Source organism: Loxodonta africana, chromosome 8 (genome assembly GCF_030014295.1).
Source record: "Loxodonta africana isolate mLoxAfr1 chromosome 8, mLoxAfr1.hap2, whole genome shotgun sequence".
NCBI classification, from domain to species: Eukaryota; Metazoa; Chordata; class Mammalia; order Proboscidea; family Elephantidae; genus Loxodonta; species Loxodonta africana.
The window spans coordinates 36,779,446-36,796,207 of NC_087349.1; the positions used below are offsets into that span (position 1 = coordinate 36,779,446).

General features: G+C 36.3%; 1 protein-coding gene across 4 annotated transcripts in view; it reads left to right on the forward strand.

Moving 5' to 3' along the window:
• TMEM168 (transmembrane protein 168) overlaps positions 1-12,240 on the forward strand; it is a 47,287-nt gene extending 35,047 nt beyond the window's left edge. For 3 of the 4 annotated variants that reach the window (XM_023544563.2, XM_064289795.1, XM_064289796.1), the window contains one exon: positions 1,343-12,240. In XM_023544563.2, coding sequence (XP_023400331.1) covers positions 1,343-1,890 — 548 coding nt within the window. In that variant the 3' untranslated portion in view covers positions 1,891-12,240. The remainder of the gene's footprint in view (positions 1-1,342) is intronic. The other variant, XM_003407217.4, reaches the window with a different exon arrangement.
• The last annotated feature ends 4,522 nt before the right edge of the window (positions 12,241-16,762 follow it).

Here is a 16,762-nt window from a genome sequence, read left to right on the forward strand (position 1 = left end):
TAAAACTTCCCGACTATAAAAGTAACATGCTTGTCATCACATGCTATAGAAATATTCTGTATTTGGGGAAATACAGAAAAGCATTAAAAATGAAAAACCGAAATCTCAACACCAAGCTAATATTTTTGTAGCTGTACTTCTGTATCATTCATTTTCTCTTAATATAGACATTTTCTCATGTCATTAAAAATTCATTATAAATATTATTTTATAAGATTCCCTCATTCCCCTTGGTTGTTTCAGATTTATCCTATCTTAGTTAGCAGTGGGGAAGGTCTTCATATATAATTTTTTGGTCCCCATTTCTGATGCTTCCTTTGGATAGATTACTAGAATTGGAGTGATGGGGGGGTCATTGTATTGTTGAGACAGGGCTAGCACTAGAGTAAGGTGAGGACGGCACTTGCCTTAGGCACAAAATTTGAGGGAGGGCCAAAAAACTCAGCAATGAAGATAAATAACATTTTAATGCAGCACTTTAAAAAATCTACAATGAACCAGATGTATAACCCACTTAATATAAGGCAGGTTTCTTGGTCAGAAATTTATTTACTTTAGACCTTTCTGAGTATATTTTTTTAATCCTTGGTTGTTCTTTAGGTATAAACTGTTTTAAAAATAAATCTGTTTTTAAACTCATTCTTGGAACAGGCAGGAAGAATGTTTCTTTGTCATTTAGTAGGTACCTGTATTTGAAGAGAATGTAGCATCGATTTGATTTATCAGTGGTGTAGAGCAGAGGGTCAGCACACTTCTGTGAATAGCCAGACATTTTCAGCTTTGTGGACCATAAGTTCTCTGTTGTAAAGGCAGCCATAGATAGTATATAAATGAATGAGTGTGGTTATGTTCTGATAAAATGTTATTTATGGAAATAAACATGAGATTTGAATTTCGTATAAATTTCACGTGTCTCAAAATATTATACTTTTGGGTTTTTTTAACCATGTAAAAATCATTCTTAGCTTACAGGCCATTCAAAAACAGGCAGCAGGCTGGATGTGGCCCGTGGCCCATGGGTCAATTTGCTGACCCCTAGTGTGAAATATTAACTTCCTTGTATGAATTTTTTTTCCCCACTAAATTTAACTTTGTTAAAAAACTTTTCTTGATTTATCATAGACTATTCCTTTTTTATGTGAGTAATAAAGATGCATGGTATTTTTTTCCCCTGATGTTGAAAGTATGTTTTTAAAAAGGTCTTCTGGAAAGATCCTTTAAAAGGAAGGCTCCATCTATTTTCTTTGCTTACATATTCCATGAACTTAAAATGCACTTAAAATAAGAGGATTCTTAAAAAGAAGCTTAATTATTGCTTTGTTGAATTTTCTCTTGTTCACAGGTGGAGACATACTACGCCTTGACACACTTTTAGAATGGTGGCGAGAAAAGAATGGCTCCTTCTGTTCCCGACTTATTATTGTATTAGATAGTGAGAATTCAACCCCATGGGTCAAAGAAGTGAGAAAAATTAATGACCAGTATATTGCAGTGCAAGGAGCAGAGATGACAAAGACAGTAGATATTGAAGAAGCTGACCCACCACAGCTAGGTGACTTCACAAAAGACTGGGTGGAATATAACTGCAACTCCAGTAATAACATCTGCTGGACTGAAAAAGGCCGCACAGTGAAAGCAGTGTACGGTGTATCAAAGCGGTGGAGTGACTACACTCTGCACTTGCCGACAGGAAGTGATGTGGCCAAGCACTGGATGTTGCACTTTCCTCGTGTTACATATCCACTCGTGCATTTGGCAAATTGGTTGTGTGGCCTGAACCTTTTTTGGATTTGCAAAGCTTGTTTTAGGTGCTTGAAAAGATTAAAAATGAGTTGGTTTCTTCCTACTGTGCTGGACACAGGACAAGGCTTCAAGCTTGTCAAATCTTAATTTGGAGCCCGGAGTAGAATATTACTGAGAGTTCATACTATCACTTATCACCAACTTGCCATTTTTTGTATGCTATATTTTTATTTGTGGAAAATATCTTGCTACTTTTGTAGCTCCTCTCACTTTGTCTTTTTTCAGGTAATTATGATATATGAAAGGTATTGGGAATAAGCATTATTTTATACTAAAAGTGTGTAAGGAGTTATAAATGCTGATTCTGTGTGTATGCATAAAAGATGTTAAAATAACAATGCACTTTGACAAATGTTTGCATATGTCTCAGATTTGAAAAACAAACAAAACAGACAAACAAGAAAAACCCCAGTTGTTTATGCACTGCAGCGGCTAATGAATTACTAATGCCTTTTTTTTTAAAGGCATAGATAAGAAAATGTAGACCAGACAATCTATTATTATGAGGAAACTACCCATTTGCTTACTGAAGAGTCTTTTTGATAAACAGCAGGTTTGAGTCCAAGACCATTTAAAGAACTACAAACTCTTTTTCTTAGAAAAGGAAAAAGGAAGAGGCCTTTCCAAAATGAATGTGTAACTTGCTTGTAGTCAGCCGCATTCAGATGTCTTGGTGGCGACCTATTACCGGTAGAGCAGAGAAGCCCAGATTACTTTTATAGATCAAATCATTTTTCATGTAGCTAAGTGTAAGAGGCTAGAGCCTACAAGTTACTTCTTTGTTCATTGTTGGGAGCCTCTGAAAGCACTGGTAGTTTTATGAGTCTTTCTCAGGGTAACGTAATATTTTCTTAATGAAAAATGTTTCCAGCTATAAATTCCTTCCAAATAAATTGTCTTCCTTTTCAAAAAGTACTCTTAAAAAAGAAATTTAGCGATTTCTCATTGGCTGATCCAGGCAATTTTAAGCATTCAGAAAGGATTTTGATCTCTATAGAGTTCATGTTCTTCCATGAAAATTATTTTCCAAATTCCATCAGCGATAACATTTATCTTACTTAAGGTCAAGGAATAGGAAACAGGTTATTTTTTTCCTTGTATACTTGTATTATGTAAAAAAAAAAAAAAAGTATTCAGTATTAGCAATTTTAGTTAAGCATAATGGTGTGGTTATAATTTTTAAAACTTAATTCAGTGTTTTGTCTGATTAAAGCAGGCACTGATCAGTGTATCTCCTAAGATGTAATTTACCTCCTGTTTCTTGCCAATAATCTTTACATTCTGGATTTTCATCTTTGAGAAATAAGAGGAATAGAATTAAATTTGGGGATATTCTAGTATTTGTTGTTTAAATAGTGTGACTTCTTACCATTGAAGCCATTTTGCAGCCTCAGAGAGAGGAAGTAATGCCTCTATTATTTTCTGCCTGGTGACTTGAAAATTGAAGTTTTAGTTAGGAAGAAGTTGCTTAGCATCAGGGAACTTGTATACCACTATCTATGCACCATTGTTATAGTCTGATTAATCCTGTGTTTTGAATATGACTTTCCTAAACCCTTGAATAAAGTTTTGGTAAAAATTAGTTCTTCATTTAATGTACAAATAAGTTACTGAATATTTTAGTATAATAAAAATGATAGTCATTAAAAAATGCCCTTGTTTTAGAAAAGTTCATGCTTGGTGGCAGGTTGGTTGGAAGATTTCCAGTATTTGGTTAAGTATTTTATATCAACATCGTCCAAAAAATGAAATAGTACAAAAGCTAAGTGTTAAAATGATGAGCTTATAGCTCCAAAAAGAGTTAAATTTCTACTAAGCAAAATCTCCTTTTAAATTTCTCTCTGAGCCAATATTGAGCAAATTAGCTTTAACTAAAGCATTTTTTAAAGCATATCCCTTTGCTCTGAGAAAGCCAAATATAAAAGTAAATTCTGTATTCTTTATGAAGTAGTAATATTAAGCTGATACTAAAAATCACATTTCAAAAAGGTAACATACAGTTTTAAAGCCACAAAGCAAACTTTCTGTTGAATATTTTCTGTTAAAGTATAACCAAAAAGAGTCTTTGGGCTAAAAATGTGACTTGAGCCAGTTTATTAACCAAGAAGTTATAGAATATCCATTTTGATGAAGTCTACAAAAACAAACAAAAAATAAATAAAACTATAAATTACTTTTGAGGATGGGAAAGCTCAATGGAAGAAAGTATCCTAAGATGCCGATTTTAGATCATTAAAGTAACTGATAGTGTGGAGAAGGAAAATTACAAGAAGGATAAAATGATTGGTTACTTTCACCTAACGAAAAAACTAGGCCTGACCATTAGTGAGACGAATTTTCCCATGGCTTTCATCTGACATGTCATATATTTAGGAAGGAGTTATTTGGAATGAGAGGAATTATTTTAGAATAAAACTTTGATCATTCCACTAAGAAGAAATAGGTAACATGGAGATATTTTTCAACACGATGTTGTCTTTGTTTCTTTATGTGTTACCTTGCTAAAACCACAAAAGCACTAGCCCCTAAAAACATCTTTTAAGAAAGTGTACACTGTTAAGTGATAAATTTTTCTCACCGTGACTTTTCAGTTATGCAATTATTTAATTCAAAATATGGTTTTGCTCTGATTTAACCTCTCCCTGGGGATTTCTCCATAGCTTTCTGTTTTGCTCTTAATAAACACAGAATTCTATGGAAAAGACCTTTTTCAGAAGACCACTTTTATGACCAGTGTTTTCATATGTTGTATGCCTTTAAAAATTAACATTGTTAATTAAAAAGCATTTATAATTAATGCATTAGTGGATAGATTTTTGCTTTAGGTAAAATCAGCATTAGAATCTATTTGTAACTATGTATATTTTGTTTGTAATTTTTTTGCTTAAATGTATGCTGTTTTGGGTGCTGCGTTTTTATATGTATCCTTTCACATTTAGAACTTGTTCTTTTTTGAAGTAATGTTCTACACTACTTTTCCACAGGTGGCGTGATAGTTAATATATATATATGTCAGAGGAAAATGGTTTAATTTTAAGAATGTGATTAAGTATATTTGATACTAAATGCTCAAAGAAGTTACATTTGTGGGTACTTTTGAATGCTTCCTTTATTGTAAGCTACTAGGCTTTTTGGGCAGAGGCTTATACATTTTTATATTTCTGGTACACAGTTACCCAGAAAAATGCTCTGCCTTTATAGGAGGCATTTAATGAATATTTTTGACCAGATGAATGAGTTTAGAATCCTAAGGAGAAATGGGAATAACTTGATTGTAAATTATTCCATCTTCTTTACAATGTTACTTAAATGGATATTATTTCAAGATCCTTGTTAAGCCTGTAATTTAGTAAAGAATATTATAGAACCAAACCAAAACCAAACCCGTTGCTGTCAAGTCGATTCTGACTCATAGCGACCGTATAGGACAGCGTAAAATTGCCCCATTGGGTTTCCAAGGAGTGGCTGGTGGATTCAAACTGCTGCCTTTTTAGTTAGCTGAGCTTTTAGCCACTGCGCCACCAGGGTTCCATTACAGAATCAGTGAAAGGAAAACAACAGATCTCATATTTGTAGTTAAGAGTTGTTAAATGTCAGAATTAAAAAACCAAACCAGTTGCCATCGAGTCAATTCTGACTCATAGTGACGCTATAGGACAGTAGAACTGCCCCCTAGGGTTTTCTAAGCAGTAATCTTTACTACGGAAGCAGGTCACCAGGTCTTTTCTCCTGCAGAGCTGGTGGTAGGTTTGAACCACCAACCTTTTGGTTAGTAGCCACTGTGCCACCAGGGTTCCTTGTGTCAGGATTAGGGTGCAGAAAAAGTATCAGACCGGTTTGAATGCAAATACAGCTGATGTCACCAAAAAATGACTTTGTGGGTGAGTCTATAAACCCTCATTCTCATCGTGACTTTTAAATGATTAAGATTGAATCTTTCATTTTCCCATTATTAGAAACATCTAGACAGATTGGAGATGTGTCACAAATGAAAATTATTTAAAAAAGGAAGTGTGACTCATGAACAAAGAAGGAATTTGGCTATGCATATCAATGACAACCAAATTGTCAGGTCAGAAAAATAGGCCTGTAAACATATGCATGTTAAGGACAAGCTAGTAAGTATTTCATTTTTGGAGTATCTTCCCTGTTCTACTTGCAATAGATAGAGATAAAGTATGAATCTAAAATACAAGCAATAGCATTGTTTTGGGCAACCATTTTATTGATTAAAGAAGTTTATGTTTATTAGGAAATACTACATACACCAAAGGTGATTAGAAATGGAAAACTTTAGGACACCACAAAGTTTTCTTTTTTTATATCTAATATATGAAAGCCATTTTTGCTTGATTAAGAAAACAATTCATCAGATTGACCCATCTTGTGCGATGCCTGTACAATATTTAGATACTTTTTTTATAATTACGAACCTAAAGTAATGAGAAGTGGATAGTTTTGGCAAGCTTTGATTTGTTTTTTGGTTTGGACCTGCTTATCCCAAGTCAAAGATTTTTAGCGGTGTGGCAGGGATAAGTGAGGAACGTGGCATATCTTCCTAGACCAGCAATGTTTACTCCATCTTAAGTAAAAATATTTTTATATTAAAAAAACACATACCAGTGTATCCATGAGTACTATGCAAAATTTGCGTTAATTTTTAATATAAACCACAAGAATTCATAGCAGTTTTAGTCTTGCAGTGAATTATTTCTGTTTTAGTCTCCTCACCCCAGAACACTGCAGGTTCTTTGGACACAATTTGGATATTAACGACGCTTCATGCAGGATGTTTTTAAAAAAGAAATCCTTTGTTTTATGGCTTGGAATTCGGATAGCACAATAAATTTTCTCTAAACAAATCACTTTATCCATATATACATATGTATATATGAGTCGGAATCGACTCAACAGCAGTGGGTATGTATATATGTGGAAATTTAGAATGGTGCCATTTTAATGCAATTTTTTTCTTTCCTTTTTTTAAAAATTATTGTGCTTTAAGTGAAAGTTTACAAATCAAGTCAGTCTCTCACATATAAACTTATATACACCTTACTACATACTCCCACTTACTCTCCCCCTAATGAGTCAGCCCGCTCCCTTGCAATTTTATAAGAGATATTTGTAGGTTCTTTGGAGTCCTTATACATATTGATTTCTTGTTCTAAATGACTGGTATTTGTAAGGGAAATGGGGTGGGGATTTTAATTTGTAATCCCACATCCACAGGCTCTCCCTTCTTTCCTACCTAACAAAAAAGATACTCCTCTTTCTGTCGAAACTTTAGATCCCTTTCTTCCTTTCCACATAAAACAATTTATCAATAACAATAAAAATGACAATGACTATCATCTACTGAGTGTTTACTGTGTTCTAGACACTGTGCTAAACACTTCTATATACATAATTTCATTAAATCTTCACAGCCACCTTCTAATGTAGATTTATGAATAAGGAAACAGAGGCAGTGAACTTAAGTAACTTTCCCAAAATTACACAGCTATATCTAAGAAATTGGGTCTGTAACTCAGCTCTGACTCCAGACCTAACCATTACCATCTATCAATTTTGTGTCATCAACACCTCTAATGGCACTTTCCCCTTGGAATACAGTATGAATGTTCTCAAGGCTTTTCGGTAGTAAAGAAATTCTCCCTCGATCTTACAACAGAGCTTCACTTTTTTGTTCATAGCCAAGTTACATTAAAGAATAAATATTCTACACCTAGTCTACAATTCCTCAGCTTCCATTTTATATCTTGTATCCATGGCAATCTGGGTTCCACCCATGGTGCTCCACTGACTGCGTCCTGACCAAATCACCAATGACCTCCATATTGATAAATGGATATCTTGATCTCTGGGGCATTAACCATTTCCTTTCTCCAGTTTCTCTATCCTTGGCTTCTGTAATGCTACTCTTGGTTTTCCTGCTACTTCTCTGGACATGCTTTTGCTTGCCACACCTTTCTCTACTTAAGGAATTTTGGTTTTTCCCATCCCCAGACTCAGCTCATTCCATTACCTGCTTTCAGTTACCTCTTTCACACCTCGGATTTGAAGTATATTCACTGATGACTCTCAAATTTCTGTCTCCGGCCCAGATGTCTCTGGCAGTCCAGGTACGTGTACTCAGTTATATAGTGAACATCTCCACTTGAATTTTTCCCAGGCTCCTCAAACTCAAGTGCAAATCAGAGCCCCAGCATCTTAATCTCCAATTTGCTTCATTCTTTCTATTACTGCCCCCACTTTATTACCCAAAGCAAAAAAGTCTGCTTCATCCTTGACCTTCCCCCTTTCTCATTACACATACATACCCTATTAGCCTCCAAGCCCTACCAATTGTATTTTCTAGTATTTCATGTAGCCACCCCCTTGACTACATTCTCACTGCCTCTGTCGTACAAAGGACTTCATTTCTTTCAACCAGTAGTTATTGTTATAGACCCTTAACTGGTCTCTTTTTCTCCTGTCTCGTGTCTGTTTCAAAATAACCTCCATGTTTTTGCCAGAACAATCTATACTCCCTATCACCATAAAGGATAGATTCATTACGTTAGCACATTAGGCCTCCCTTTATGGTCTGGCAGTTTTCAACATCTCTAGGCTCATTTCTTGCCATTCCTCATCCCAATCATCCTCTGTCCTGATATTTAAAATCACTTCCAAATCCCTGAAAATGTCACGTTATTGTTATTTCTTTTTTTGTCATGTTATTTTTAAGAACAGTTCCACGTAGGTTGGGAACATACTGGTCTCTAAGCACATCAGTCACAGGTGAAGCAGAGCTTGGCTGGGTGAACAGACAGTGCTGGTGTCATAAAGCTGGCATGAAGAAGGGGACATGATATATATGGGTCATAGATTTGCATTCACATGAGATGCCCAGAGAAGAGGAGAAGCATAAACAGTGATTAACAGATATAACAGCTTGAGTGAGTTGAGTTTTTGTGTCATTGGTCCCCACGACATCATGTTTGGAATGGGAGGGTCATGGCAGGTAGAGTGGAGAGCATTAGATCTTGTGGACAGCTAGGTCTGGAGGACTAGGACGTGGTCCACAAGGCCATGCAGCATTGCCAAGTCTCCTTTAAATCCAGAGGCAGGAACTTGACAATCTGAGCTCTACTAGTAAATAGAACAGTGCTGCTTGGACACCATATATGAAGAAAACAAGAGGTCATTAAAAAGATGGGAAAGAAAAAAAAAGACCAAAATGGATGTCAGAAGAGACTGAAACTTGCTCCTGGATGTCAAGCTAAAGCGAAAGGAAGAAACAAAGTAAAAGAACTGAACAGAAGGTTTCAAAGGGCAGCTTGAGAAGATAAAAGTATGATGAAATGTGCAAAGACCTGGAGTTAGAGAGCCAAAAGGGAAGAACACATTTGGCATTTCTCAAGCTGAAAGAACTGAAGAGGAAAATCAAGCCTCTAGTTGCAATTTTGAAGGATTCTATGGGCAAAATAGTGAACGATGCAGGAAACATGAAAAGAAGATGGAATACACAAAGTCACTGTACCAAAAAGAATTGGTCAGCGTTCAACCATTTCAGGAGGCAGCATATGATTAAGAACTGATGATATTGAAGGAAAATCCAAGCTGCACTGAAGGCATTGATGAAAAACAAGGCTCCAGGAATTGATAGAACATCAATTGAGATGTTTCAACAAAGGATGCAGTGCTTGAGGTGCTCACTGGTCTATGCCAAGAAATTTGGAAGGGAGCTACCCTGTCAACAGACTTCAAGAGACCCGCATTTGTACCCATCCAAAGAAAAGTGATCCAACAGAATATGGAAATTATCGAACACTATCATTAACATCTCACTCAAGTAAAATTTTGCTGAAGATGATTAAAAAAACAATTTATAGCAATACATCAACAGGGAGCTGCAAGAAATTCAAGCCAGATGCAGGAGAGGACTTGGAATGAGGGATATCATTGCTGATGTCAGATGGATCTTGGCTGAAAGCAGAGAATACCAGAAAGATGTTTACCTGTGTTTTATTGACTATGCAAAGGCATTTGACTTGTGGATCATAACAAATTGTGGGTAACATTGCAAAGAATGGGAATTCCAAAACATTTAATTCATTTTCAGAAAACATTAGCAAGAGAGTAACATCTTCAGTGTAAAATATAAATGAAAGCTTGCTAATTAGGAAATAAATTTAGATGAATAAAGAAGGAGATGGTTGTCATTTAAATGAACAGCAGCATCTAGAAATCCTATCAAGTTGTTGCCACCTGATACTATGTAAATAATATTAGCTTGAAAAAAAATGCTTTCAGATAGCTCACGGCTTTATTTTTGTATATATATCTCAGCTTAGTATACTTTAACAAATATATGGATACACATAAATATGGGCCTGGCTACATATTTCAAGTCCACAAAGCAAATGTATTACTTTCTCACATAGTAACAATAAATGAATAATAATGAAATAATTAATTGGTTGATTGAATCAAATGGCCGGAAACCTATCTCTGAGGTAGACAGCAAGGTTAAAAAATTTCTAAAAATCAGATTTCCTCAAAACTTAAAAGATTTCAAAATCTGCCTCTACCTTGTCAGTTGCTAACATTGAAATATATGAATCAATAGAACTTTGATTGGCTACATGGATAAAAAAACAAAAAAAGATGAATTGCAATCCAGAAATTTTGGCTCAGATTTTTCTGTATTTATTATTTTGTCAAATGGAGAGAGGTGAGCCTTAATTGAATAGGTTTTTCCTCTAAAGATATTGAATCTAATTCCTGATTTAGGATTTATTAAAGATCTACATTCTACACTAAAATTTTTAATTTACTTCAGTACACAGTCATCTAGTCACTGCCTCCTAAACATATAGATTCATTCTTTCCATCCGCCTCTTCTCTTCCTTCTCTGAGTTCATTGATTTATACTTATTCCTATGTTGATTTCTAATTGGTTGCCTTCTTTTTGCCAGATAATGGGTATACAAAACCAAATAAGAAACGTTTCTGCTTCCGACTCTTTCGGGGTAATTGGTAAATAAATAAACAAACAAATAAAAACTGCATAAAACATATGAGGCAATTGTTGTCAGGCACTGGACAATAGACAGCATTAAGATTGTGATGCCTGAAAAGGAAACTCATGAGGTAAACTGCACAACCACCCTGACCCTCTGTTTATTGTCTTCAAGAGTGGATTCCTACCCATGGCAACCCCTTGTGTGTCAGGTAGAACTTGTGCTGCATAGAACTTTCAAGACTGTAACCTTTCGTAAGCAGATCACCAGGCCTGTCTTCCAAGGTGCCACTGGGTAGGCTTAAACGGCCAACTTTTGGGCATTAACCATTTGGACCTGGGACTTGAATTTCTGCCTGGAGATAATTAACTGCAGCACTGTGAGAGGAAGTCCAAGCAGAGATGGTAGTCCCTCTGAGGAGGAAGAAGTTGGGGTTGGGGTAGCTGTAGCTGCTGGAATCTGCAGCACAGTGAACTGAAGGAGGGAGCAGAGTGGGAGAGGATGCAAAGGTGCTATGGATTTCATACTTACCTAGGCAGTCCTCATAATTGTGCAAGCCTGTTCCTTGCAATAAGTCTCTTAAGAAATACATATCTGACTGCTCCCCTTTCTCTGGTGGAATCCTGACTGAAAAAGGTAAATATATGTAAATTCATTGAAAAAGGTGTGAAAGCATAGAACATTCTCTAGAATAGACCATGTATTAGGTCATAAAGCAAGCTTTAACAGAATCCAAAACATTGAAATATTACAGAGCAACTTCTCTGACCATAAGGCCATAAAAGTGGAAATCAATAACAGAAAAAGCAGGGAAAAGAAATCAAACACTTGGGAACTGAACAAGACCCTGCTCAAAAAAGACTGGCTTATAGAACACATTAAGGATGGAATAAAGAAATTCGTAGAATCCAATGAGAATGAAAGCACTTCCTATGAGAACCTTTGGGACACAGCAAAAGCAGTGCTCAGAGATCAATTTATATGAATAAATGCACATATCCAAAAAGAAGAAAGGACCAAAATCAAAGAACTATCCCTACGATTTGAATAAATAGAAAGAGAGCAACAAAAGAAACCCTCAGGCACCAAAAGAAAGCAAATAATAAAAATTAGAGCAGAATTAAATAGAAATAGAAAACGGAAAAACAATTGAAAGAGTTAACAAGACCAAAAGCTGGTTCTTTGAAAAAATTAACAAAATTGATAAACCATTGGCCAAACTGACAAAAGAAAACAGGAAAGGAAGCAAATAGCCTGAATAAGAAATGAGATGGGCGATATTGCAACAGACCCAACTGAAATTAAAAGAATCATATCAGATTACTATGAAAAACTGTACTCTAACAAATTTGAAAACCGAGAAGAAATGGATGAATTCCTAGAAACACACTACCTACCTAAATTAACACAAGCAGACGTAAAACAACTAAATAGACCTGTAACAAAAGAAGAGATTGTAAAGTTAATTAAAAAAAAAAAAAAAAAAACAACCAACAACAGCCAAAAAAGCCCTGGCCTGATCGGCTTCACTGCAGAGTTCTACCAGACTTTCAGAGAAAGGTTAACACCACTACTACTAAAAGTATTTCAGAGCATAGACAAGGACAGAATACTCCCAAACTTATTCTATGAAGCCGGCATATCCCTGATGCCAAAACCAGGTAAGGACTCCACAAAAAAAAGAAAATTATAGAGGGATACCTGATGAATGTAGATGCAAAAATCCTCAACAAAATTCTAGCCAATAGAATTCAACAACATATCAAAAAAGTAATTCACCATGACCAAGTGGGATTCATACCAGGTATGCAGGGATGGTTCAACATTAGAAAAACAATTAATGTAATCCATAAAAGACAAGAATCATATGATTTTATCAATTGATGCAGAAAAGGCATCTAACAAAGTTCAAGACCCATTCATGATAAAAACTCTCAGCAAAACAGGAATAGAAGGGAAATTCCTTGACATAATAACGGGCATTTATACAAAGCCAACAGCCAACATTATCCTAAATAGAGAGAGCCTGAAAGCATTCCCATTGAGATCGGGAACCAAACAAGGATGCCCTTTATCACCACTCTTATTCAACATTGCGCTGGAAGTCCTAACCAGAGCAATTAGGCTAGATAAAGAAATAAAGCACATCCAGATTGGTAAAGAAGAAGTAAAAGTATCTCTATTTGCAGATGACATGATCCTATACACAGAAAACCCTAAGGAATCCTCTAGAACACTACTGAAAGTAATAGAAGAGTTCAGCAGAACATCAGGATACAGGATAAGCATACAAAAATCAGTTGGATTCCTCTACACCAACAAAAAGAATATCAAGGAGGAAATTACTAAATGAATACTATTTACAATAGCCCCCAAGAAGATAAAATACTTAGGAATAAATCTTAACCAGAGATGTAAAAGGCTTATACAAAGAAAACTACAAGACACTACTGTAAGAAACCAAAAGAGACCTACATAAGTGAAAAAACATACTTGCTCATGGATAGGAAGACTTAACATTGTAAAAACGTCTATTCTATCAAAAGTCATCTATAGATACAACGCGATTCCGATCCAAATTCTAAAGACATTTTTTAATGAGTTGGAGAAACAAATCACCAAGTTCATATGGAAGGGAAAGAGGCCCCAGATAAGAAAAGCATTACTGAAAAAGAAGAACAAAGTGGGAGACCTCACTCTACCTAATTTTAGAACCTATTATACTGCCACGGTAGTCAAAACAGCCTTGTACTGGTAGAACGACAGATACATAGACCAATGGAACAGAGTTGAGAATCCAGACATAAATCCATCCACATATGAGCGGCTGATATTTGACAAAGGTCCAAAGTCAGTTAAATGGGGAAAAGACTGTCTCTTTAACAAATAGTGCTGGCATAACGGGATATCCATCTGCAAAAAAATGAAACAAGACACACACCTCACACCATGCACAAAAACGAACTCAAAATGGATCAAAGACATAAATATAAAATCTAAAACGATAAAGGTCATGGAAGAAAAAATAGGGGCAATGCTAGGAGCACTAACACATGGCACAAATAGTATACAAAACATTACTAACAATGCAGAAGAGAAACTAGATAACTGGGAGCTCCTAAAAATCAAACACCTATGCTCATCCAAAGACTTCACCAAAAGGGTAAAAAGATTACCTACAGAGTGGTGGAAAAAAGTTTTTAACTCTGACATTTTTGATCAGAGTCTGATCTCTAAAATCTACATGATACTGCAAAAACTGAACTACAAAAAGACAAATAACCCACTTAAAAAATGGGCAAAGGATATGAACAGGCACTTTACTAAAGAAGACCTTCAGGTACCCAAAAGATACATGAGGAAATGCTCATGATCATTAGCCATTAGAGAAATGGAAATCAAAACTATATTGAGATTTCATCTCACTTCAACAAAAACCAAAAAACCCAGTGCTGTTGAGTCAATTCGGACTCATAGCGACCCTATGGGACAGAGTAGAACTGCCCCATAGAGTTTCCAGGGAGCGCCTGGCAGATTGGAACTGCTGACCCTTTGGTTAGCAGCCGTAGCACTTAACCACTACACCACCAGGGTTTCCACTCCATCAAGGCTGGCATTTATCCAAAAAACACAAAATAATGAATGTTAGAGAGGTTGAGGGGAGACTGGAACACTTATACACTGCTGGTGGGAATGTAAAATGGTACAACCACTTTGGAAATCAATTTGGCGCTTCCTTAAAAAACTAGAAAAAGAAATTACCATAAGATCCAGAAATTTCACTCCTTGGAACAAGTCCTAGAGAATTAAGAGCCTTTACATGAACAGATATATGCACAACCATGTTCATTGCAGCACTGTTTACAATAACAAAAAGATGAAAGCAACCAAGGTGTCCATCAACGGATGAGTGGATAAATAAATTATGGTATATTCACACAATGGAATACTACACATCAATAAAGAACAATGATGAATCTGTGAAATATTTGATAACATGGAGGAATCTGGAAGGCTTTATGCTGAGTGAAATTAGTCAGTTGCAAAAGGACAAATATTGTACAAGACCACTATTATAAGAACTTGAGAAATAGTTTAGACAAAGAAGAAAATATTTTTTGATGGTTACGAGAGGGGGGAGGGAGGGAGGGAGTGAGAGGGGTTTTCACTAATTAGACAGTAGATAAGAATTATTTTAGGTGAAGGGAAAGACAACACAGAATACAGGTGAGGTCAACACAAATGGACTAAACCAAAAGCAATGAAGTTTCCTGAATAAACTGAATGCTTCAAAGACCAGCGTAGCAGGGGCGGGGATTTGGGAACCATGGTTTCAGGGTACAATTGGCACAATAAGATCTATTGGGAAAACATTCTACATCCCACTTTGGAGAGTGGCTTCTGGGGTCTTAAATGCTAGCAAGCAGCCATCTAAGATGCATCAGTGGGTCTCAACCCACCTAGAGCAAAGAAGAACGAAGAACACCAAAGACACAAGGTATTTATGAGCCCGAGAAACAGAAAAGGTCACATAAACCAGAGACTGCATCGGCCTGAGACCAGAAGAGGTAGATGGTGCCCTGCTACAACCAATGACTGCCCCGACAGCACAACAGAGAGCCCCTGAGGGAGCAGGAGAGCAGTGGGATGCAGACCCCAAATTCTCATAAAAAGACCAGACTTAATGGTTGGATTGAGACTAGAAGGACCCAGGAGGTCACAGTCCCCAGATCTTCTGTTAGTCCAAGACAGGAGCCATTCCCAAAGCCAACTCTTCAGGCAGGGATTGGACCAGACTATGAGATAGAAAATGATACTGGCGAAGAATGAGCTTCTTGGATCAAGTAGACACATGAGACTATGTTGGCATCTTCTGTCTCAGGGGGAAATGAGAGCACAGAAGCTGGCCAAATGGACATGAAAATAGAGGGTGAAGGGAAGGAATGTGCTGTCTCATTAGCAGGAGAGCAATTAGGAGTATATAACAAGGTGTATATAAATTTTTGTATGAGAGACTGACTGAAATTGTAAATGTGCACTTAAAGCACAATAAAAATTAAAAAAAAAAAAGGTGTGAAAGAATAGTCAACAAACCAAAAAAATGGTTGTTCTTGTAGAAAGATCAGGAACAGGGCTTGAACTTACAAGTGGGCTTAAGTCTTATCAACTTTTTTAAAATTAAAAACTGATAGAACATATTCATATATTCAGCTACACACTTTTCAAAGAAAAAAAAGTTTCCTTTACTTGCCTTCAATGTGCCGGCAAGATATCAAGGATAAAAAAGGGGAACAAGAATAGTGTCTGCTCCCCTGTGAAGTAGACATCATCATCAATACCATACTTTGATCAGCTATTTTATTCTTAAAAGCCAACACTTATTGAATACTCACCAATTACCAGCTGCGGTTCTCCTTGTTCTACGAGTTTTACATGTATTTTCCAGTCAATCTTCATACCAACCAGATGCCCATAGGCATTATTTTTATTATCGCTGCTTTAAAAATAAGAAGTGAAGCATAGATGGGTTAGTAACCTGTTTAAGACTGCTTATCTAGAACCTGGGACTCAAACCAAAACCAGAACATAAAACCTGCATTCTTAGCCACTATTCCTTCCTACCAATACCGCTTTGGTAGCAAGTGATTTCATTCGGTCTTCACCAAAACCAAGCAAAGTACTGTTGTCGTTGTTGTTATATGCCATCGAGTCAATTTCAACTCACAGCGACCCTATAGGACACAGTAGAACTGCCCCACAGGGTTTTCAAGGAGCAGCTGGTAAATTTGAACTGCTGACCTTTTGGTTAACAGCTGAGTTCTTAACCACTCATCACCAGAGCTCCAGCAAAGTACTACCTTCCCTTATTTTACAGGTGAAGCACTTGAAAACCAAAGAGGTTATAGAAATGGTCTATAGTCATATCCCCCGATTTGATAGAAACTATGCTG